A 26,005-nucleotide genomic window follows, 5' to 3' on the forward strand; every position below is an offset into this window, starting at 1 on the left:
CTAGGAGGACAGCATGGTTTGGGGAGACAGGCCCAGGGCACAGCTGGCCTGGAACACCTCAAGGAGTCCTGGAACGTCCTACATGCTGCTCCAACATCCTGGCTAATGCAGTCACAGAATGTCTACCCAATGACTGTACAACCATTGTATCTTGGAAAAAAATAATTTGTTTTTGGTTTTACAGGCTCATAGCTAGAAGGAACTTGCTTTGAGTCTCAGACTTTGAACCTTTAAGTTGGTGCTGGAACAAGTTAAGAATTTTAGGGACTATTGGAATTGTATTTTGCATGAGAAGGATGAGATCTGGGGGGTCAGGGGTGGAATGCCATGGTTTGGATGTGTGACCCCTCCAAATCTCACACTGAAATTTAATCCCCAATGTTGGAGGTGGGAACTAATTGGAGGTGTTTTGGTCATGGAAGCAGATCCCTCATGAAGGCTTGGTGCCATCCTCACAGTAATGAGTGACTCCTCACTCTATTAGCTCCCGCTAGAGCTGGTTGTTAAAAAGAGCCTGGCACTCCACACCCCACCCCACCCCTTGCTTCCTCTCTCACCATGTAATCTCTGCATACACCAGCTCCATGAGTGGAAGCCTAAAGCTTTCAGCAGAAGCAGATGCTGGTGCCATGCTTCTTGTACAGCCTTCAGAACCATGAGCCAAATAAACCTCTTTTCTTTATAAATTACCCAGTCTCAGGTATTCCTTTATAGCAACACAAACGGATGAAGACAACTTTCATATCTCTGTATCTGCAGCAGCATCAAAACAAGCCTTGGACACTGCAGACATGCAGTGAAGATGTGTTCTGCTAATGGAAAAAGTAAGTCAACAGTTTTGAAACCCCACTAGATGAAGCCATGTGGGAGGTAATAGGCTGAAAATGAGATTTCTATCTTAAAGTAGTTTATAATCTCAAGACCAAAGATATGTAAATTACTTATACAATCAACAGGGACTGCATGCACGTAAATACAGAGGAAGTTCCTGGAATGGCTGCATTTGTCAGGATTAGGCTGAGAACACTGAGGCTCAAGGTAAAAGGAATAAGAATTGTGAGGCCATTCAGCCACAAATAATTACTCCAAAGAGGTACAAGGCAACAGTATTCAAAAAACAGCAAGAACATCTCCAAGAGTGCAGTAAAGAACAGCATCATTAGCCAATGGGGGTGAGCTTTCAAGAGTGGCTGGCAGAGGGCCTGGAGACAGCAATGCAAAGCCAGAGCCTGAGCTTCTTTAAAGCCTATTTAATAAGGTTCCCACTTTGGAAAAGGAGTGTGTCAAGAATCGATGGGGGGGGAAGGCTAGAATAAGAAGCCTGACAATACATACTAGAGATACACAGCAGCCAGGACACCCTGGCTGTCCACACTATTCTCAAGAGGGAATTTGGGACAACCCATTTAAGAGCCCATCTTGGCACAAATGCCATGATAGCCCTAAGTGCCAGAGCAGTGGCATTTGAATCTGAAATCTCTTCTTAGAGATTTCAGATTCTCTCTGTCTCATAAGGCTTACCACAGTCTGTATAACAAAATGACTTAGAGCAACTGCTGAGATCTGGGTTCAGATCTCAGTTCTGACACTCATCAGATGTACAGCCTCAGGGAACATACTTAATCTTACTTAGCCAGGGATAAATGGGGATAATTATTATACCTGTCTCTTAGGTAGGGATATACAAAATGCTGAGCAGAGTGAATAGCTCAGTAAGTTCTCAGCCAGTATTATTAAGAAAACGTAGAATAAGGTATGGATTTTCAGACCCCTTGCATTAATACCACAGTGCTCCAGAGATCCTTGATACTCAAGTTGGGAGTCACTGTCCTGGAATACAAATAAAAACCATAGAAGAGCAGTAAATTCCATCTGCAAATGTTTATGTGGTAGCTACAGAACTTAGCACTACGCTAGGTGGTACAGAAGCCAATGCAACACCAAATGAGGAGACAATGCACAGAGCAGATGCTGGAGGGAGAAAGAAACACGGGCAGAGATTCAAACCAGCCTGAAAGCCGTGAAATGAGGAACCAACAAATTCTGGTCAGGGAGTGGTCTGCTGAGTGTGGTGCTACAGGTAGACTCCCACAACTGGCTGCAGGACAAACTAGAGTGGGCGCCCACTTCCATACCTTCCTGGCCACTCAGTTCCAGCCAAATGACTGCTCCTAAAAGTAAAAATTAGGTTCCATTTCTAATCTGCACTGATTCATACTGCTGGTCATGTAAATTGGTATAGGCCACACCAACACAGCACATTAACATCTTAACTAATTTCCTGACAATACTAAAATAAAATCTCTACTTTCCAGAGATTAGGTAAACTTGGTAAACATTTGAGCTTCAGGTCCAGTCTGACAAAATGGAAAAAAGGGAATCATCTGCAGAAAGGTCCCAGCATTAGAAAACAAAGAGAAGGGGGAGGACAGTATGTAGGCCTGTCTTGCTGCCTCAATTCAAGGATTCAATTTCTCAACCTCAGATCCTTGCCCTCTTACTAGTTTTCAAACTCAGATCCACCTCTTACTAGTTTTCAAACTCTTGTCTATTATGATTACCTTAAGCAAAGCAAGATGCATGAATAACCAGCAGTAAATCAGGTATTCAATACTTGAAATTGTGTAATATTCTGTGACTGTGCATCTGGCCAATTTCAACTTCTCCTTCTACTTTTTTTTTTTTTTTGAGGCAGGATCTCACTCTCTTGCCCCAGGCTGGAGTACAGTGGTGCCATCACTGCTCACTGCAGCAGCCTCAAACTCCTGGACTCAAGTGATCCCCCTGCCTCAGCCTCCTGAGTAGCTAGCTAGCACTACAGGTGAGCACCAACATGCCTGCCTCATTTTTTTTTTATTTTTTTGTAGAGACAACGTCTCAATATGTTGCCCAGGGTGGTCTCAAACTCCTGGCCTCACCTCAAGCAATCCTCCCTCCTCTGCACACCGAAGTGCTGAGATTTCAGGTATGAGCCTTTGCCTCCTGCCCACTTAGCCTTTTCTAACACTAGAGAACTTTGAGAGTGGTTTCAATACCAACTGGACACTTTCCAGCGGTTTAACCTCAGGCAAATCAAACTCCCATGCCTCAGTTTCCACATCTATAGAGATAATAAAAGTACCTCCTCAAAGCGTTTGTTATGAGAACTAAATGAGTTAATATTAGTCAAGCGACTGGAACATATTAGACACAATATGTATTAGCCATTATCATCTTCATTTCAGTGCTATATTGGCCACCACCCAGAGGTACCCAGGGGTACACACATCACATTCTTTCTCCGGCAATATGTGGGCATGATTACTTCATGACCACTGAATCTAAAACAGCACAGCTTGATAAGGCACAGCGGTCGGATCCCACCTATTGCAACACCTCTAAGAGACGATTCTCACAAACCAGCCATGCTTAGCCTGAGACATTCCGAAGACCTCCTCTTGATTACCTTACTCGAGGAACTTTTTCCTTTGGAAATGGAACTAGCCTCACTTTTGGACCAGTGTGTCTCGGATACACTTCCAAATGTGTGAACCTGAATCTCAGAAGTTGGTGTGATTTTAAAAAGTTTTTTAAGTTCTTTTTCCTAAACATGTCCTAGTGGGTGACTCCACAGCGTTACTTTCTTACATGTTCTCTGTTCTATCTGGAAATCCGGTGACAGGGGAGGAAACCAGCAAAGCACCCTTTCTCCTGCTTCCCAAACATTAGCAGGTAAGCGCCCCTTGAGCTGAGACACATCAAGAAGACCTCACCCGCAAGTTCATTGATCACCCGTTCTTTTCCCTTTCCGGCACTAGCAGCTGCGAAGCATGAAATGGGCTTGGAGGAAGAGACACTGCGGTCACCTGAGGGGCAGGTGAGAGCGGGCGGTCCTGCCCGGGTGTGAGGGCGACATCCCGCGCGGCACACACGCTCACAGCCCCCAGAGGAAGACCAGGGGCAGTCGATGCATCCAGCACGCCCCACACGCAACACACGAACTGCACAGTACCTTCCGTCCACCTCCCGGCAGCAGACCCCTTCCGGGACGCCGAGAGGGCTGTTCCTGGAGACACCGCAGCCCGCGAGTAGCGGCGCGTAGGGAGAGCACGCGTGCCCAGGCTGCCTCGGCCGGCGCGCCCCCGCCCCCGCACTCACCTGGCCTGTGATACCGGTGATGAGCGCCACGTTCCTGGGCTTGCCCATCTCGCCGTCCCCGGAGCCCCGGGCGCTGGGGCAGCTTGCCGGTGCGTGTGCCATGTCCCGCGGCGGGCGTGCGGTCGGCGGCAGGGCGGAGCGCGGCAGAGGGCAGGCGCGGTGCCGGCAGGAACGCGGGGGTGTGCAGCACGAAGCGCCTCTCCAGGCTGCGGGCGGGGAGGGAGAGCGCACCGCGCGACAGGCCGCCACGGTCTGACAGGGGCGCACGGGAGGGCGCGCGGGGAGGGCCGGGGGCGGGCCGAGCCGGCCGAGGCGGGACCGACGGGCCAAGCAGCGGGGCTGCGGCCTGACTGGCGCCGCGTCATCCGCGTCAGCCGGCGACGCTGTGGCAGGCCCCGCCCCTCCGCCGACGGCCACCGCGCGAGAGGGGCGGGGCCTGCCGCCGCCGCCGCCTCAGGGAAGAGGAAGGAGGCGGCGGCTTCGCGTCCCGCCTCTCGCCTGGCTGGCTATGGGGGGCCTGGACGCAGTGGCCTCCCGAATCTCCCAGGAATCCTAATGTCGCCCGAGGATGCTGGGAGGAACACTGAGCCGACCTCTCCGTTAGGCTGAAGGTCTGAATTTTCAAACCCAGGGGTCACAGGGCCGGGGTCATCGACTTTGATAAATAATTCCTGGAAACCTGTTGCAGTGCCCTTTGAGAAGCCTGGTTTATGGTACCTGAAGGGCACTAGCGTTACGAGACCCCTAAACGGGGGTCACAGATGTGGGAGTGACTAACTAGGCTGGCTCTCGCTCTTCTGGCCTTTCCTGGGGCTCGGAACCAGTAACGAGGTTCCAAATAGCTGAATTCAATGTTTTCTGTTCTGAGGACTGGCAGTGCACAAGAAAGTCCCTAGCCCCCACCCGTATGCGCATAAGGAAATGTTGAAAAGACTGCCCGGGTCAATAAACCTGGACGTAGCAAATTTCAAAGAAAGTAATTCAAACGCAGGTGGGGTCCTGGCTTATATCTGTTGGATTTGGCTGCCATTTGGCAGCTGCTCGTTGGACAGGGAGAGGAGAGGAGGTGACGCAGAGCCGGGAGTTCAGCAGGTGTGTGTGCCTAAGCAGCTGGCTGCAATCCAGGGCCCAGACGGAAACTTTCCGGTCTCCGTTGCTCTGCTTCTCTGTCCATATTCCTCTCCCTAATCGATAACCTCAGATTATCATTTCAAATCACAGAGTTACTACGGCTGTGCCCAATAGAACATGCAAGAGTATGTATAGCAATAGTATATATAGACCTGGAACCCCCAAATCAGAAAAGCTCAGGATTACATTTAAAACCTCCCTCTCCCGCTCCGCGAAGTTTGTTAGGAATATTTCTTAGCTTTATATAGACTGGTCTGGTTTCACACCTGGCCTCTCCTCTGCATTCTGTGAGGAGAATGGCTCAACAAACATCTGCTGCACCAGGAGGATGCTGCCTCTGAGCGATGAAGAGACCCTGAAGCTGAGGAGAGGGAACACTTCCATTGAGAGGAACATGCTATAAGCTAGAAATGTCTGTGAAATATACGGGAATATGCTAAAACTATATTCATTTTCATGTAAATACGCTTTAAATTAATGCATGAACCAATTATTTAACATTTTCCTTAAAAAATCACTGAGCAAGCCGGGCGCGGTGGCTCACACCTGTAATCCCAGCACTTTGGGAAGTTGCGGCAGGTGGATCACCTGAGGTCAGGGGTTCGAGACCAGCCTGGCCAACATGGTGAAAACCCGTCTCTACTAAAAATACAAAAAATTAGCCAGGCGTGGTGGTGGGCGCCTGTAATCCCAGCTACTCTGGAGGCTGAGGCAGGAGAATGGCTTGAACCCGGGAGGCAGAGGTTGCAGTGAGCTGAGATCTTGCCATTGCACTCCAGCCTGGGCAAGAAGAGCAAAACTCCGTCTCAAAAAGAAAAAAAATCACTGAGCAAAACTGGTACTTACGGGAGATATGACACATTTATCCTGTAGTTTTGAGACCTCCTATCACACAAACACTGGAAGTTGACACCGGTCAATTTCCTGTCACACCACCAAACACCTGCCCTAGAAGTGTGTGACAGTAGAAGAAATAATGGAAGTAAAATCAACATTATTAGGGCCTGAAAATATTTACAAAATGATGAGAAATGGTAGGTCAGAGGAAGCTTGAAGGATAAAGGCTATTTCTCTAGAAAACTTTCCTGAAGACAGGTGGTAGGTCTGCTACGGCAGCATACCATCCATAGGGTGACAAACGATAGAAATGTATTTCCTCGCAGTTCTGGAGACTGGAAGTTTAGGATCAAGGGCTGATTTCTTCTGAGGCCTCTCTCCTTTTCTTGTAGCCAGCTGTCTTCATGTTCACATGGCGTTCTCTCTATATGTGTGTCTGTGTCCAAACTTCCTATTCTTATAAGAACACCAGTTACATTTGATTAGGGCCCACCTTAATGACCTTATTTCCAAATACGGTCACATTTTGAGCTACTAAGGGTTAAGACATCAATATACTAATTGGGGGAGGGACAAAAATTCAACCCATAATTGACAGCTAGCGGGAAAAAGAGATCTTTTTTTAACTGTTTTTGGGCTCGGGGGGAGGAGGTTGGTAGTGGAGGTTGTTGTCATTTTCCCAGTAGCATTAGGGCAACTTGAACAAAGTCAGCACAGGGTCTGGGGCAGCATAAGAAGATTACATTAACTAGAAGTAAAGCTACCAGCTGTAGTGGAAAGCTCTAAGGGTGATGGCTCAGTTGTATTTTCCTCTAACACAGCGGTTCTCATCCCTGGGTGATTGTGCCCCCAGGGGACATTTGACAATGTCTGATGGCATTTTTGATTGTCACAAATGGAGTTGTGCTATAGGTATCTAATGAGTAGAAGTTAAGTATTTCGCTCACCATCTGCAGTGCACAGGACGCCCCCACAACAAAGATTTTTCTAGCCCAAAATGTCAATAGTGCTGAGGCTGAGTGACCCTTCTCCAGGAGGCCAGTGAAAGATGTAAACAAGCGGGTGGTTGAACTGACAGACACTGGCTATACTATACAGTGACTTCATGGTATGTCAGAAGAAGCAAATACACTTGATAGCTAGTTGTTGATGCTGACACCTTTACTCACAAACTTAGCTAATCTCCAAAAACATACTAGGGTATGTATGAGGGTATAGCAGTAGAGGAGAAATAATCTTCATGGGGCCATAATCTAAAAGGGATATGATATTGAATCATTTTGTGACTTTTCATAACATTTTCGTATTTGTTTTTACATGATACAAAATATGGAGAGAAGAGTGAGGTCTCCAACTCCAAGTTCTCCAATTGGATAAAAGTCAATCATTCTATACAAGACTAAATATGTGCAATAACATTTTTCACATCTTTCTTTCCCATCTCTTGCCACTGAGTACATGCCAGTTATTCAAGAATGATTCTCCTGCATTCCCTTTAAAATTCTCACTTCTCTACTTTTTTAAACATTTCTTTCCTTTGCTTCTCACCTGGAACATTTGCTAATCTTCTTTCTCAGATTGCACAAACCATGATAATGGCCAGCATGGATGGAGGGAGCGTGTGAGATGTGCGGGGCAGTGCGCTGCGTCTCAGCCAACTCTAGGAGGTAAGTGTGTTTGCTGTGGTAAAATATATATTTGGTCTTCATTTCCATTTTCCTGGCATGCAATTTCTAAAATGCTTAGAATCACCAAAGTGATGTATTTTGTAGGGCAATGAGTGAGTTCACTGTTGGCTGGCAGCCCTTAGGTGGCCTCAGGGTGGAAACTGGTCATTGTAAAGACCAAGGCAGGATTAGAGGGCTGGGACCTTCAGCCCCATCCCCTAACCTCCAGGGTGGAGAGAGAAGCTGATGGTTAAGTTGATCACCAATGGCCAATGATTTAATCAATCATGCCTACGTAATGAAGCCTCCATAAAAACCCAAAAAGGACCGTGTGCGGAGAGTTCTAGATAGTTGAACACGTGGAGGTTCATGGAGGGTGACGCTTCAGGGTGGGCACCAAAGCTCCAAGCTCCTCCTGTACCTTGCCCTGTACATCTCTTCATCTGCATCCTTTGCAATCTCCTTTATAGTAAACTGGTAATCCTGAGGAAGGGATTCCCTGAATTCTGTGAGCCACTCTTTCAGATTAATAAACCTAAGAAGGGGGTCATGTGAACCCCAATTTTTAGCCAGTCTGAAGCACGGGTAAAATAACCTGGGGCTTGCAATTGGCATCAGAAGTTGGCGGGGGCACAGTACTGGGGACTGAGCCCTTGACCTGTGGGATCTGATGCTATCTCCAAGGAGACAGTGTCAGAGTTGAATGGAATTGAAGGGCACCCAGCTGGTGTCCCCTATAGAATTGATTGCCTGCTTGTGGGTGGGAAGAAATCCCTTGCATACTTGGTCACAAAAGTCTTTTCTGTTGATTGGTGTTGTGTTAGAGCAGGGGAAAAACAATTTGAGTTTTTCCACACTCAGTATGATAATGATCTTTATTTCACAGAGTCAGAAACTAAGGATTGGAAACATTAATAAACTTGCCCAAGGCCACATAGCTAGTGGCTGGTTATGGTAGATATTATACTCATTCAACTCCCATTCCATATTCTCTTTGGAAAAATTAGACTGCTAAAAGCCACACGTTCCAGACCATTTTGCATCTCATATATAGGAAGCAAATTGAGCTTTGTCAATTAGATGTGTTCCTCCTCAGTCTGGCAGGTGGAAGTGAAACAGAAGCCATCCTTCTGCTTTCTGGTCCAACTGACATGAGGATTAATGGCAGTTAGAGTCCAAGTTTGGGTCTAGTCAACATTTTCGTGGGCATGAGAGCCACTTGGGTTGGGGGAGCAGCATGGCAGCAGGAGTGGTTTTCTGAATTCTGGCCTTCAGCTATGGCGGTAATGTCCTGACATCAACAACTGAAGACCCTCTGAGTTATCTTCCTGTCTCATAAATATTTTTTTCAACTGATAATTGTAGATTCAAATGTATTTTTTAAGAAATCATACAGGGAGTGACATGGTCATGTCTTCAAATACTATAGAGCAATAGCACAAGCAGCATATTGGCATTGATAGAATTCACCAATCTCATTCAGATTTCCTCAGTTTTTGTACTCGTCTGTGCAAGAGTATGTCTATTTACTTGTATACCGTTTGGTTTGGTTTGTTTTGTCTGAGACAAGGTCTCACTCTATCATCCAGGCTCACTTGCAGCCTCAACCTCCTGGGCTCAAGCCGTCCTCCTGCCTCAACCTCCTATGTAGCTGGGACCACAGGTATACACCACCATGTCTGGCTAATCTGCTTATTTTTAGTAGAAACGAGGTCTCACTTTTGCCAAGGCTGGTCTTCAGCTCCTGGGCTCAATTGATCCTCCCTCCTTGGCCACCCACAGAGCTGGGATTACAAGCATGAGCCACCATGCCCAGCAATTTTTTTTTTTTTTTTTTAATTTTGAGTAGAGACAGGAGTCTCACTTTGTTGCCGAGACTGGTCTCGAACTCTCGGGCTCAAGCAACCCTCCTGCCTTGGCCTCCCACGGGGCTGGGATTACAGGCATGAGCCACCATGTCTGGCCTACTTCTATACAGTTTTATTGCATGTATATATTCATGCATCCACCACCGCCATCAAGATTCCAAAACCACCAGGACACCTCATGTTACCCCTTTATAGCTGCACCACCTCCCTCCCACCCCCATCCCTAACCCCTTGAAAACACAAATCTGTCCTCTATTTTTAAAATTTTGTCCTTTCAAAATGTATTATAGGCCGAGTGCAGTGGTTCACGCCTATAATCCCAGCACTTTGGGAGACAAAGTCTGGAGAATTGGTTGCACCCAGGAGTTTGAGACCAGTCTGAGCAACATAGCGAGACCCCAGCTCAACAAAAAATAAAAACTAGCCAGGCATGGTGGCATGTGCCTCTGGTCCCAGCTACTTGGGAGGCTGGAACCTCATTTGATCCCAGGAGATTGAGGCTGCAATGAGCCATGATCACACCACTGCACTCCAGCCTGAGTGACGGAGCAAGACCTTGTCTCAATTTTTTTTAAGTATCATAAATGAATAATCTTTTGAAATGTGCTTTTGTCATGCAAGTTTCCTGGAGATTCATCGTCTAAGATGTTGTGTGTATGGATAGTTTATTTATTTATTTAGTTAGTTATTTTTAAGAGAGAGTCTTGCTCTGTCGCCCAGGCTTGGAGTACAGTGGTGCGATCTTGGCTTATTGCAACCTCTGCCTCCCAGGTTCAAGCGATTGTCCTGCCTCAGCCTCTCAAGTACCTGGGATTGCGGGCACCCTCCACCACACCCAGCTAATTTTGGTATTTTAGTAGAGACAATGTTTCACCATGTTGGCCAGGCTGGTCTCGAACTCCTGACCTCAAGTGATCTGCCCACCTCTGCCTCCCAAAGTGCTGGGATTACAGGCATAAGCCACTGCACCTGGCCTCATTAATTTTTATTGTTGAGTAGCATTCCATAGTATGGCAGTACAATCGTGGTTTAACTATTCACTTACTGAAGGATATCTCAGCTGTTTCCAGTTTGGGACCACTACAAATAAAGCCGCTGTGAACATTCACGTACAGGTTTTTGTGTGAACACACATTTTCACTTTGCCCAAGAGTGCAATTGGTGGGTCCTATGATCATTGCGTGTTTAGTTTTTTTTTTTTTTTAAGACTGCCAAATTTGTTTCTTGCAAGGATTTTGTAAACACAGAATTTCCTGTATTAAGTCCCTTTCTACTTGAGATCCCTATAGTGGCTTCTGTGTCCACCTCTAACCCTTGGCAGACATGGCTCAAACTTCAGACCCAGTGCTCTTAACCAAGACTGGAAGACCAAAGAGATGACCTCCGGAGTGCGTGAAAATGAATGAGAGAGAAGGGTCGGGGCAACAGAAAGCATCCAGTGGAGAAGTAGAGACCATTTCCTTTTTTTTTTTTTTTTTTTTTTACCTTCCCTGAACTTCAAGATTTATACCAGTTTTCCAATTCGGGTAATAAGCAGAATAGAGGCACTGGATTTTTAAATAAAATCTTATACAATCCAACTTTGTTGGACATGAGACAACTTAGATCCCTGCTTTTCCACTGGAATAAAATACATTGCATAAATCTTCTTTCTTAGAATGCATAGCAGAAGCAGCAGGGTTTTAGAAGCAGAGTTAAAAGGCAATGAGATAGCTCTAAAATTTCTTTTTATTTTTGTAAGACAGAGTTTCACTCTTGTTGCCCAGTCTGGAGTGCAATGGCACGATCTTGGCTCACTGCAACCTCTGCCTCCTGGGTTCAAGCCATTCTCCTGCCTCAGCCTTCTGAGTAGCTGAGATTACAGGCATGTGCCACCACACCCGGCTAATTTTTTGTATTTTTAGTATAGACAGGGTTTCTCCATGTTGGTCAAACTGGTCTCAAACTCCCGACCTCAGGTGATCCACCCACCTTGGCCTCCCAAAGTGCTGGGATTACAGGCGTGAGCCACCACACACAGCCAATAGCTCTAAAATTTCTAGAAAGTTCCTGAAATCTGTCACTTCAACTTTGGAATATACCATCCTACAAATGAAATCAGACTACAGCAAGTTTTTTGAATGATGCATTTAGAAAAGGAAAAATAAATGTGTTCAAAATAATTGAACACATTTATTTTTTTTCTCTTACATCCTCACTCATACAATTTCCCATCATATAGCTGTCTTCAGACAAATGAGTATTACAAGTATGAGTTCTGGGCCATGTGTATACCTTATCTATAGCAGGCTATGTATGTAAGCCTAAGTCACTTTGTCTCTAGCTCCTCTGGGTTTTTGTTGTTGTTGTTGTTTTGTTTTTTGAGATGGAGTCTCGCTCTGTCACCCAGCCTGGGGTGCAGTGGCATGATCTCAGCTCACTGCAACCCCCGCCTCCCGGGTTCAAGCAATTCTCCTGCCTAAGCCTCCTGAGTAGCTGGGATTACAATCGTGCCACCACGCCCGGCTAATTTTTGCATTTTTAGCAGAGATGGGGTTTTACCGTGTTCGCCAGGCTGGTCTCGAACTCCTGACCTCAAGTGATCCACCCGCCTTGGCCTCCCAAAGTGCTGGGGTTTCAGGCATGAGCCCCCGCGCCCAGCCTACTCCTCTGTTTTTTAATTTTTCTTTTTTCTTTTTTTTTCTTTTGACCAATAGTCTTCAAGCTAGAAAACTTCACTGGGGACATTTTATTGGGAAGGTTTTCCACTCTAATAATCTCAATTTCTCAATGCGCTAAAACCCAGGGAGCACAGCCTTGGAATCATTGCTATACTGTCTAATTAGAACCTCCTCTCAAGGAGCACTGCGTTGCTTTTCCATTAGCAGCATCAAACCCAGAGAGGAAAAGCATGTGAAGGTTTAAGTCGTCCATGGCCCTTATTTTCAGCATTTTTCCTTCAGGATTTGAGAACATGCATATGCCCACTCCTCCCTTTGTGACATTTCTTAAAGCCTTGCTCAATAAAAGTGAATCTCTAATAACATAAAACACTAGAGATGAAGTAATACATTGTTCTTTAAAATAGATGAGGTAATAAAACACCATTGACTGCTATGGAAACTTTCCAGTTCCTGGTTACTAGTCTGATTCTTATAATGTGTCAAAATTGCCTCAAGGTTAAGATATTGGTCTTATTGCTAATTCTAAGCACTGTAATGCCAGAGAAACCTTACCATTTTGTACTAATATGTTTAACATGTTCAAGATGCTGTCATAAATCTCAGGCTCCTCATGGCTCAGTCCACTTCAACTAGTAATGGCTTCCAGTCATTTTTGATGGCTGGTAAAGGGTTGGCTAAGGGCCTGATCTGCATAATGGGAATGCTAGGACTATAAAGGCAAGCATCACGAATCCTATGCCATAGAGAATTTGCTAGACCTTCTGGGAAAGAGAACTTTGATCCTAATGAATTTTTTTAAATGGCCCCCTCATTCCCACTAAGAGAGATCTTCCATCAGCCTCCAGGAGGCATGCCTTGGGAAACTCGCCCTAGGATAGAAGAGTGCTGAAGAGTATCTGGGCTCTGTCCTGGATTGTGTCCTAATTGTTAGTGAGAAGACCCATTTTTGACTTGACATTGGACATAGGATCACTAAATAACCCTGACATGCAACTCTGGGGTAATTTGTTCCATATTCTCAAGCAAAGTAAGTCTTAAAAAAGCAAGCTGCTCCTCTGGGAACCTCACCAAAAAGCAGTAAGCACTAGTGAAGATGGAACCTTCAGCAGCCAGTGAGCAGTGGAGATAGTTGTGGCAAAATCAGTATCAGCTGGGATCCTGGCAAAATGGCCATAGCTTCAAATAATTATGACAGATGCTATGGCTTGGCTCCCAACACAAGGAGTGTTCAGCCAAGTAAAGTGTTCAGTGAAAATGCCAGGGAGTTAATCCTGATTCATCTAAAGCCATCATGGTAGTTCCATTCCCCTTGTCAAAGAAGGGCTTGGGCATAGCCATGTTATGCAACCGTAGCTCCTGAGATGAAATAGGTGGAATTATTCTGCTATTGAGTCCCTCCTGCCCACCTCCTGTAGCAGATATCCTCAGGTGAGTGTTGAAGGCATTCAGCCTTTCCTGTATGAGATCCATCCAGATCCTGCCTGATGGCAGCCCATCATTCTATGAGTAATTAGGATGGGGTTCTGTTGAGCAGTTATTCTGCTCCTTGTGACATTAACTGGAGTCACTCAGTGGTATTCAGATGGTGGCTGGAGAGTTCATAAAGTCTTCCCTCACAGTTGCGTGCCTTGACAGGGAAGTCTGGAAAGCAGGGCTCAGATGGAATCTAAGTGGCAGGCCTCTCTCTCCCTGGAATCTCTATGGCCTCTCCACATGGTCCCTTCAGTGTGGGAGACAGCTTACATGGTGAGTCAGTACTACCAAGCATAGGGTTCTAAAAGACTGAGGAAAAAACTATAAGACTCCTTATGACTTAGCCTTGAAGTCTCAGAACATCACTTCTTCTCACATTCTACTAGACAAAGTAAGACACAAGACCAGTCCAACTCAACAGGAAGAAATTAGATTCCACATCTCAATCTAAGGAGCAGCAGAAATATGCAGAGAGGAAAGGAATTGATTGAGGCCCTCTTTGAAAACTATCTCAGGCCATCCTTGGGCCTCCTCAATTCATAGCTCTTCCTTATGCAAAATACACTCACCTCTTGCATTTGTTTTCTATGCTGCATAACAAATTACTACAAACATAGCAGCCTTAAATCATACACATTTATTATCTTAGTTTTTGTGGGGCAGGAGCCTGGGCATGACTCAGCTAGGTCCTCTGCTCAGGGTCTCATGTGACTGCAGTCAAGGTGTCAGATGAGCCATATTCTCATCTGGAGGCTTGACAGGGGAAGAGCCTACTTCAAGTTCATTAGGTTGGTGGTAGAATTCACTCCATTGTGGATGTATGACTGAGGACCCTGGCTTTTTGGTAGCTGTCAGAAGAGGCCAGTCTTGGGTCCTAGAGACCACCTGTGGCTCCTTACAATGTGGGCTTTCTCAACATGGCTACTTACTGCATGAAGCCAGCAAAAAGAATCTCCCAGTCCAGTATGCTAAGACAGAGCCTTGTATAATGTAAGTCCCACCCTCACTCAAGGGGAGGGGAATGTTAAGAGGACATAAACAGCAAGAGGTGAAAATTATTGACCCTAGGACCTGTCCATCACATTCCCTTTTTGGAGGCCCCAAATTTGATGGTTTAATTAAAGAAAAAAAATGTTATTATCTCTTGTGGTTCCATGTGTTGGCTGAGCTCAGATGGGAAATTGTTACTTGGGATTGTGATTCTGGTTGCAGTCAGATGGCATCTGGAGCTGGGATCCTCTGAAGGTTTGATTGGGTTAGAAGTTCAAAATGGCTTCTTCATGCGCATGTTCCTTTCCTGGGTTGGGATGACGAGAATTTAAGGGCCTGGCTGAGCCTTTCTTTCTCTCCACAAAGCCCCCTCCATGTGGCTGGCCTGGGCTTTCTCACAGTGTGGGAGTCTGAGTGGTGGGACTTACACGTGGTAGTTCACTTCCCAAAAGTAAACATTACAACAGTCCTAGGAGGAAGCTGCAAAGCTTTGGATGGTCTGGGCTCAGAAGTCATGCAGTGTGACTTCTGTCACATTCTATTAGTCAAATGCAAGTCACAAGGCCAGCCCAGATTCAAGGGGTGGGGACTCCCCTAGGGTGTGAACCATAGGAGGCACAGCTCATTGGGGGGAGCTGTTTGTGGAGACTATTAAATATATCGACTTGGAAAAGCAACGTAATTACTATATATGGTTTCTAAAACTACCTCCCACAAGAGCATCACCTAGATTTATATCCAGATTCCATGTACAAATTTTGACTGAGCAACTAATGCCATGTTGGTGCATTATATAATAAAGCCAGGCATCAAACATGCATAATCACATGGTCACAATGAAAGTATGTTCCTAGGCCGGGCACAGTGGCTCATGGCTGTAATCCCAGCACTTTGGGAGGCTGAGGCGGGTGGATCACCTGAGGTTGGGAGTTGGAGACCACCTTGACCAACATGGAAAAACCCCGTCTCTACTAAAAATACAAAATTAGCCAGGTGTGGTGGCGTGTGCCTGTAATCCCAGCTACTCGGGAGGCTGAGGCAGGAGAATGGCTTGAACCCGGGAGGCCGAGGTTGCAGTGAGCCGAGATAGTGCCGTTGCCCTCCAGCCTGGGCAACAAGAGTGAAACTCTGTCTCAAAAAAAAAAAAAAGAAAACAACAACAACAAAAAAAACAAGAAAGTGTGTACCATGCCATGGGCATGCATTGTCCATTATCTCTGATAGCTCAGAGTTCATCACAACCGAGTGTGCTGGGCTGGGAAGGGCTTCCCTTCCTGAAAAGAGATGGGCAAAGACAAACTTAGCTTTCTGGTTGTGGGGGTTGTTCTGTAGGTATGATGCCTAGAGTTATACTGGATATCCTATGACTATGAAGGGAAAGTCAAAAATTGTACAAAAGCAACTCAGAATCCCAACATAATTGAGCTGCGATAGTAACCAACCCTGAAACTTCTTACCTTTAGATTTCTATGTGAGACAGTACATTTCTTATTTTTTAAACCACCTTAACTGGATTTTCTGTTCCTTGCAACTCAATACAATTTTTGTTTTAGCCAACTCATCTAAACTAATTTTGATCAATTTATTTTTATTGCTACATCTCTGTAGACCACCAAGTAGTGAAGAAGAAAGGAGCCTGGAGCCACAGTAGAAGAACTTTAATGGCAACTAAGAACGTACAATCATCTGGCACCCTGCCAGGGAAATTTGAGGCCTTTGGAGCTTAATGCTTGGAAAACCACACCCTTAATTTTCCTCCCTTAGCCCAAGTGGACTGAGAGAACAAGCTTAGGTTTTGTTTCTTAGAAAAATTTTTTTTTTACCCATCTGACCCTTAAACATTGCTATGGTTGGAAAGTGATGCCTCCAAAATTCATGCAACAGAACTGGGAGGTGGGGCCTAATGGGAGGTCTGTAAGTCATGAGGGCTTTGCTCTCATGAATGGATTAATGCTGCCATGAAAAGGGCTTGTGGAAGTGGGCTTTCTCTCTCTCGCTCTCTCTTCTACTCTTCTGCCATGTGAGGACACAGTGTTCCCCCTTGCTGAAGGATGCAGCAGTAAGGCACCATCTTGGAACCAGAGACTAAATATGCTGGCACCTTAATCTTGGACTTCCCAGTGTCCAGAACTATGAGAATTAAGTTTCTGTTCTTTAACATTTCCTAGTCTGTGGTATTCTGTTATAGCAGCACACACACACACACAGACACACACACACACGACTGATAATCATTCTTCCCTTTTCTAACCCTAGCTTAATGTGGAAAAACCAAGTTTATATTTTAGGGGATTTATCCCTACTTACCCAAAACCTTGTGTCATCTCCATCTGTTCCACTGGTTATTACCAAACAGAATTAGTCAATTGACCTTTTGTGCAGGGGTGTATTAGTCTCCTAGGACTGCTATAACAAAATACTACAAACTTGATGACTTCAAACAAATTTATTCTCTCACACTCTGGAGGCTAGAAATCTGAAATTAAGGTGTCAACAGGCCCACATCCTCTCTGAGGCTCTAGGGAAGGATTGTGTCTGCCTCTTCCTAGCTTCTGGTGCTTGCCAACATTCCTTGGCCTTCCTTGGCTTATAGACACGTTGCTTCCTTCTTTGCCTCTGTAGTTACATGATGTTCTCCCTGTGTGTGTCTGTGTTAAAAATTTCCATCTTTTAATAAGGACAACAGTTGAATTAGATCAGGGGCCCACCCTATGCCACTCTGACTTCATCTTACCTTGATCACATCTGTAAAGACCCTATTTCCAAATAAGGTCACATTTATACATACCAGAGGTTAGGACCTAAGTATCTTTTTGGGGAACTCAATTCCACCCACAGCAGTCAAGTCTATTGAAGGACTGATGTAGTAATGAACATCACCCTCAGTAGGAAGAGTCTAATAAACTGTGTTGGCAAAAGACAAGAGCCTAAGGGCAGGTCTGAGAAGGTTGGATGAGGAGGAAGGAGAATGTAAAAAGAAGCTGATAAAGTTTTCTGAGGAAATGGATTTCTCTGGGGTTGTCAGGAAAATCATATGGGGAGAATAAAGTCTTTTCTTCATTGAGCACTTATAAGTTGGTAGCCTTTAGATGAAATACTGCATGTATTGTTTCAGTATTCCTCACAGCCTACAGGGTAGGAAGTATCTCCATTTTTTTTTAGATAAGGAAGTTGGAACATAGGGAAGTTACAGTCAATTGCTTAAAGGTTATTTAGTAAATAAATGGCAAAGCCAGGAATGAAAGCCCTCTCTGTCTCATAGCAAAGTCCATGCTCTTTCCATTTGTGAAAGTAATCCTGCACTAAGTCAACAAATGATTATCCCATATGTAATATATGCTGGGTACAGGACCCAGGGTTGTGTCAGGATATATGGTGCCAAGCTGCCTTGGACAAAGGTGATCACAGTTTACATTTCCACTTACAGTGTAGGAAAGTGCCTGATTCCACAGACCATTCCCAGCACTGAATATTCAACCCGGAATTGTTTAAAACCAGATGTTTAAAAAGTGGTATCTTGTTTTAATTTGCATGTTTTTGATTATTAATGAAGTTGAGCATCTCTTCAAATGCTTAACCATTTCTGTTTCCTTTTCTCTGAATTGACTTGTCATATATTTTGTGCATTTTCTGTGAGGTTGTTTATCATGTACATTTGTTGAAGCTTTTTATATATGATAGATATCAACATCGTGTCATTTTATATGTTACAAATACATCCTCCCATTAAGTTGCTTTTCATTTTGGTTTGTTTCTGGGAACTTACTTAGAAAGATATTCCCCACAGCAAGATGATAACACTGTCCTTCTATTTTCTTCTGTATATGGTTTGTTTGTTTGTTTGAAGAGATAGGGTCTCACTCTGCCCCAGGCTTCAGAGGTGTGATCCTAGCTCACCACAGCCTACAACTTCTGTGCTCAAGCGGGGGACCCTCCCACCTCAGCCTCCCGAGTAGCTGGGACTACTGGCATGTGCCACCATGTCTGGCTAATTTTTATTTATTTATTTATTTATTTTCGTAGAGATTTTTTTGCCACTTTTTTGGCTTGTCTCAAACTTCTGACCTCAAGCGATCCTCCTGCCTCTTGGCCTCCCAAAGTGTTGGATTATAGGTGTAAGCCACTACTCGCCCCTGTATACGTATTTTTATGTAAAATGTAATAAAATGTTTTTTCTCAACTGGGCAGTCATTGATCAATGATCTCAAAGCTGCCTGTTAATTAGTCCATCCTCCCCCCACTAATTTGATATTTTGTCTTTATTGTATCTTGAATTGGAATTTACATATAGATATTTTACTAGAAGCTCATTTGTTTAACTGGCTTAATTTTCTAACCTTTCAATGTCAAGCTTTTTCAATATAATAGCTTAATCATTTCCCCTTTATGATTCTTCATTTTTAAAATTTATGTACTATTTTTTTTTTTTTTTTTTTTTTTTTGCGACAAAGTCTTGCTCTGTTGCCCAGGCTGGATTGCAGTGGTGCAATCTCGGCTCACTGCAATTTCTACCTCCCAGGTTCGAGTAGTTCTCCTGTCTCAGCCTCCCAAGTAGCTGTGATTACAGGCGCATGCCACCAAACCTGGCTAATTTTTTTGTATTTTTAGTAGAGACGGGGTTTTACCATGTTGGCCAGGCTGGTTTCAAACTCCTGACCTCAAGTGATTCGCCCATCTCAGCCTTCCAAAGTGCTGGAATTACAGGCGTAATCCACTGTGCCGAGCTATGTTCTATTCTTACACATTTTCTCTTCCTAGAAAATATCAGGATTATCAAATTCTTTCCACTAGGATTTTTTCTTTGCAGTAGGACTAATATTATATTTACAGATTAATATAAAATACCTATATTTTATCTTAATATGTATAGAATTATTTTCTACCAATTTAAGACTTAAAGTTTTAAAGTTTTGTCACTTAGCTCTTATGTTTTCCTTATTACATTTCAGCCAAGGTTTTATAATTTATGTTGCAATTGTGAGTGGGAATCTATTTTTCTTGATATTTCCTTTTATAGTTATTGCTGAAAAAATAAGAAACCGAGATATAGAAACCATTATTTCTGTATCTTGTTTTTTTTTTTCACACTACTGGATTTCACCATAATCAATTCTTTATGTCTTCCTGAAAGTCCTCTCTTTTCTGATAAGCTAGTTCTGTCTCTCTTGGCTTTCTAGTGCTTTTATGGACATTTAACATTATATATATTTAATTATATAAAGATTATATATATTTTAAAATCGACTTTGTTTTATAGCAGTTTTAGATTTATAGCAAAATTGAACAGAAGATACAGAGAGTTCCCGTATCCCCCTTCTGTCACATACCCAAAACCTTCTCCACTATCAACATCTCGCACCAGAGTAGTACATTTGTTATAATCAATGAACCTACACTGACACATTATTACCCAAACTCCACAGTTTATATTAGGGCTCAACAAGTGTTGTACATCCTATGGATATGGACAAATGTATAATGGCATGTAATTACCATTATATAATAGTATCATACGGGATAGTCCTACTGCCCTCTGTGCTCTGCCTATTCATCCCTCTCCCCTGGCAACCCCTGACAACCACTGATCTTTTTACTGTCTTCATAGTTTTGCCTTTTCCAAGGGTAATGTTGTTGGAATCATACTGTATATGGCCTTTTCAGATTGGTTTCTTTCACTTACTAATATGCATTTAAGTTTCCTCCATATCTTTTCTTGGCATGATAGATTTTTTTTTTTATCACGGAATAATATTCCATTGTCTGGATCTACCAGAGTTTGCTTAGTCATTCACCTACTGAAGGAGGTCTTGGTTGCTTCCAAGTGTGGGCAATTAGTAATAATGTCGTTACAAACATCTTTGCGCAAGTTTTTTTGTGGACAAAATTTTTAACACATTTGGGTAAATAGTAAGGTGTGTGATAGCTGGATTATGTGGTAAGAGTATGTTTAGTTTTGTAAGAAACTGCCGAACTATCTTCCAAAGTGTCTGGACCATTTTGCATTCCCACCATCAGTGAATGAAAATTCCTGCTGTTCCACATCTTTGTCGGCATCAGGTGTTCTGGATTTTGGCCGTTCTAATAGATGTGTAGTTGTGTCTTAGTGTCATTTTAATTTACAATTCTCTAATGACATATGATGTTGAGCATCTTTTCATGTGCTTATTTGCCATCTATATACTTTTATTTGGTGAGATATTTATTCAGGTCTTTTGCCCATTTTTTAAATTGAGTTATTCCTTTCCTTATTGTTGAGTTTTGAGAGTTCTTTGCATATTTTGGATAACAATCCTTTGTCAGATATGTATTTTGCAAATATTTTCTCCCCGTCTGTGACTTGTCTTTACATTCTCTTGAGAGTCCTTTCATAGAGCAATTTTTAATTTTAATGGAGCTTTGCTTATCAATTTTATCTTTGTTACTGTATTTTAAAAACAATCACCATATCCAAGGATATCTAGATTTTCTCTTATGTTATCTTCTGGGAGTCTTATAATTTTGCACTTAACATTTAGGTCTATGATCCATTTGAGTTAACGTTTGTGAAAGATGTAATTTCTGTGTGTCTAGATTCAGGTTTTGTTTTGTTTTTGTTTTTGTTTTTGGCATGTGGATGGCCGGTTGTTTCAACACATTTGAGGAAAAGACTGACGTTTCTCCACTGAGTTTTCTTTGCTTCTTTTTCAAAGGTCAGTTGTTACGTGGTTCTATTCCTGGGCTCTCTATTCTGTTCCCCTGATCTATTTGTCCCTTCTTTTGCTAATATCACACCATCTTGATTACTGAAGCTTTATAGCAAGTCTTGAAGTTGAGTAGTGTCAGTCCACAACCCTGTTTTTCTCTTTCAATATTGATTTGGCTATTCTAGGTCTTTAATCTCTCCATATAAATTCAATAATCAGTTTGTCAATATCCACAAAATAACTTGCTGAAATTTTGATTGAGATTGCATTGAGTCCCTATTGAGTTCCTATTACATAGTGCTTAATAAACCACCCCAAAATGAGATCAAGTTGGGAAGAACTGATATCTTGACAATATTGTCTTCCCACCCATGAACATAAAATATCTCTCCATTTTATTTAGTTCTTCTTTGATTTCTATTATCACAGTTTGTAGATTTTCTTATGTATATCATGCACATATTTTGTTAGATTTATACCTAAATATATAACTTTGGGGTTGCTAATGTAAATGGTATTGTGTTTGTAATTTATTTGTTTATTGTTCATTTTTATGAAAGGGATAGATTTTTATAAATTAACCTTACATCCTGCAACCTTGCCATAATTACTTATAAGGGCCAGGAGGTTTTTGGAGATTCTTCTGAATTGTCTATGTAGATGATTGTGTCATCTATGAACAAAGACAGTTTTATTTCTTTCTTCCCAATCAGCATACATTTTATTTCCTTTTTTTGTCCAACTGTACTAGCTAGGACTGCTAGTATGATGTTGAAAAAGAGTGGCAAGAGGGGTCACCCTTGTCTTGTTGCTAATCTTAGCCAGAATGCTTCTAATTTCTCACTATTAAGCATGGTATTAACCATAGGGCTTTAAATATATATATCATTTATCAGGTTTAGGAAGCTCCCCTCTATTCTTAGTAGGCTGAGTGTTTTTATCATAAACAGGCATTGGATTTTGTCAAATGTCTTTTCTGCGTATATCGATAAGATCATATGATTTTTCTTTTTTAGCCTGTTGATGTGATGGACTACATTAATTGATTTTTGAATGTTGAGCCAGCCTTATGCATGTGGGATAAACCCCTGTTGATCATGGTATATATTTCATTTTATACAGTGTCAGATTTAGTTTGCTGGATTTTTTAAATATGAAATCTCTTCTATCATTTCACTGGATATTGGAATAAAAAAGATGTAGATGCATATATTCAGTCATTCCTTTTGAACCAGTTTTATTTCTAAAAGCTTAACAAAAGTCTGGAGAAATCTCTTTTATGTTCTGAGGAGTTAAAAATTATATTACAAGGAAGCAACAAGAGAAAAGGCTTATCCCCAATTGTTCCTGGTGCCTATTATTGCTTAGTAAACCACCCCAAAACTTGGTGATTTAAACAACAATGGTCATTTATGTTGCCTGTGAATTGCAATCTGGGCAGGGCTCTGCAGGGAAGGCTCATCTCTGCCTCACAGGGACATTCAGTGGCTGGAAGGTCCACCTCCAAGCTGGCTAACACACAGTTGGCAAGTCCGTACTCACTGCCTCTGCATGGGAGCTCAGCCACAGCTCAGAGCTAGGCATTCTCACAGCAGGATGGCTGGTTCCCAAGGCCAAGTATCCTGAGAGAGAGCTACAAAAATGTTGTATTGCCTTCAGCTGTACTCTGTTAGTCAAGGCAGTTACAAAGTCACATTCAGGCTGAAGGGGAGGGAACAGAGACTCCATGTGAGGACACAAGGAAAAGGCAGCCACCTGCAAGCCAGAAAGTAAGGCCTCACCAGAAACCAAATTTTCCAACACCTTAATCTTGGACCTCTTTCCTCCAGAACTGTGAGAAAATAAATCCTGTTATTGAAGCCATCCAGTCTGTGGTACATAGTCATAGCAGCCAAAGCAGATTAAGACAAACCCCATTAGGCCTTGAATGCTAATGTTAGGCAAAGACCTAGCATATTAAGGCCGTTTTCAGACAGCGAGCTTTTTTGACTACCACAATGGTAAACAGAGCACGCCAGTCATGTAAAGAAGCCCATAGGGTAGAAATCCCTGCCATTCTAGTATTCTTATGACAAGCTGACTATATGCAGGCAGAACAAAGGGACAGATTCCCCACTAGTGATTAAGGAAACAATGTGCCTTGGGGAGACACGAAGGCTCTAGAATGGTATGAGCGCCTTCAGATGGGTAGACTTGGATTCTAGAAATCCTTATGTGGATGGGTAGAGCCCAAATGGCCAGCACCTCCACTCATGCATGATACCAGTGCATAAGAGATACACATCATAGAGTTTTCATCTGCTGCTGGGGTCTGGCTCTTATACCTGTATGAACATGGGTAGAGCCTAGGTAGGACCATCCTATGAATGAATGTTCAGGAGTCACCCATCCCCATGAATGGAAACTAGGACTGATGGAACTAGGTATTTCCTGAACACTCAACCTAATGGTGAACAAAACCACATCTGAGAAGGAGAAAGCATAGGGACTACCTAGTGTTAGGAAACAGTCCCCGATTTCTGACTCATCCTGCTATAAGCCAACTTCTTTCCCGCAAGACAGTACAGGACACAGCCTACAGGAGGATAGGCTGTGTCAGGAGGATAATAGAAGTCCTGATCTTTCTCTTTCAGTATCCCATGCTGTCAGACGTCACTTTAGCTAGGCTTTAAAACCAGAAGGAAAAGAATCTCAGGATGGCAAAGGGATGTGCATGGTAGTGATAAGACGATGAGTTGTGAGGGGCAGAGGAATAAGAAATTTAATAGATTTTATTCAGACTTTATTATTTGGGCATGAGCCATTGGTGATTAACTCAATCTCCAGCCCCTCTGCCCTCCCTGAAGGTTGGGGAGGCTGGAAGTCCATCCCTCTGATCATGCCTTGGTCTGCATTCCCCAATCCCCATCCTGAAGCTATCTAGGGCCCCCAATACCCAGTCATTTCATTAGAGAAGGACACTCATCACTCCAGAGATTCCAAGGGTCTTAGAAGCTCTTGTGTTAGAAACTGGGGACTAAGACCAAATATTATAACAAAAAGATGTTCCTAGCATTCCTATCATTCAGGCAGTTACAAAGGTTTTTGGAACTCTGTGTCAGGAATCAGGAGCAGAGACCAGATATCTGTTTCTTGTCATGTCACAAAAGAGGATGCAGAAAATCTGGGATTGTCACACTTGATGGTTATGTAATCTCAGGAAACTTCTTTGTCCTCCATTGCTTCACAATTAAATGGGGCAGATATACCTCCCCTCTCTCCCTCTATTTCCTGAGCACACATTCCAGAAACTCAGCAAACTCTAGAGACTAAGACACAGCCCTGGCCCCCAGGGAGCAAGGTCTTAGGGTGCTGGAGAAAATTATCGTTTTTGTTCCCTTCCAATAGTGAAATCTATGATCATTAAAAAAATATGGTATACCTCCTAATTAAGCCAAGTTTCCCTTCTCATTTTAATTATCAGGAATTTAAACCAATCAAGGCATAAATTGGACCAAACATTATTACCACTGTTCATTGATATCCTTAACTAAGAATGTTACTGAAACTTTCCCTTAATACTTATTATATATCTTCCAAGTCAATCCTGAGAAAATCCATAAAGCTCATCTCAGGGCAAAAGCTTGTACATTTAAGTAACAGGATTCCAAATAAACAGTATTGCTGAGTTAACTAAAAATAAATCTCATCTAAAATATTAAAAATGGGTATTTTTAAAATGCTTTTTGTTTTTTAAGTGTTCCTGGTTAAATGTGGCATCTAAGAATGGTTTTTGCAACTTATAAAAAGCTGCTGCCTATCTTTTTAAAAATCCCTGCCAAAAAAAAATCACATAAATGGTGAATTTATAAAATGTCATAAAATCGAATTCATATAATGGCAATGAGAATAAGTAAAAGGAAAAAATTATAAAGCATTTACTCACAATAGTATACATTCCATTCAACTATGCTGGGAATTCCATTTATATATGCAAAGTTTCTATTAACTTCTTTGGAATCCAACATAAACCTTTGATAGTATTTATAAAAAATTTTAAAATGTGAAATGGCAAAATGGAAAGAGAGCATTCAAAGAGAAAGGAAATTCTTGGTCAGTTAAAACATTTCACACCTCCCTAACTGCCTTTCTCTGCTTCTTAATTCAAAGTTCTAAGGCAAGTAAACACTAGAAATTAGTGTTTCCTTTAAAAAGCCTTCTTGGGTTATGCCAAATCAAAAAAAAAAGGCATCTTAATTCACACTGTTGAAAAAACAGAGCATCTCTGAAGTTACGAGCTGTACATTTTACTTCTTTGAACGCACCCAGACACATTGCAAAGATATTCAGCAAATGCCTACTGAATTGAATCTTGATGAGAAACAGATAATTCTGTTCTTCTATTAGTTTTATTTTATGGGGGTAGCTTAAAAATTAATCAATTTAGATGATGACATTCAAGGTCAGGAATGTTTTTCCTTCTTCCTCACTCTATATTCCTGGAAGCCTTTTACAGCTTATTGTATTCAGTATTCCTCCTTGCATAAAATACAGACTAGTCACCAGAATTCCTATAA

General features: G+C 42.8%; 1 protein-coding gene and 1 long non-coding RNA gene across 4 annotated transcripts in view; one reads left to right on the top strand and one right to left on the bottom strand.

The window, feature by feature from the left end:
* The window catches only part of GMDS (GDP-mannose 4,6-dehydratase), a 682,863-nt gene extending 678,356 nt beyond the window's left edge, over positions 1-4,507 (bottom strand). For all 3 annotated transcript variants that reach the window (XR_004031331.1, XM_030817234.1, XM_030817233.1), the window contains exon 1: positions 4,138-4,507. Coding sequence is in view for 2 of the 3 variants with exons in the window: in XM_030817234.1 (XP_030673094.1) it covers positions 4,138-4,239 (102 nt within the window). In the remaining variant the exon portion in view is untranslated. The remainder of the gene's footprint in view (positions 1-4,137) is intronic.
* Positions 4,508-4,564: 57 nt separating this feature from the next.
* LOC105740220 overlaps positions 4,565-26,005 on the top strand; it is a 37,971-nt gene continuing 16,530 nt past the window's right edge. Inside the window, exons 1-3 of the long non-coding RNA XR_004031332.1 lie at positions 4,565-4,748; positions 7,683-7,772; positions 22,466-22,549. This is a non-coding gene — a long non-coding RNA (uncharacterized LOC105740220). The remainder of the gene's footprint in view (positions 4,749-7,682; positions 7,773-22,465; positions 22,550-26,005) is intronic.

Source organism: Nomascus leucogenys, chromosome 8, assembly GCF_006542625.1.
Source record: "Nomascus leucogenys isolate Asia chromosome 8, Asia_NLE_v1, whole genome shotgun sequence".
Lineage (NCBI taxonomy): Eukaryota > Metazoa > Chordata > Mammalia > Primates > Hylobatidae > Nomascus > Nomascus leucogenys.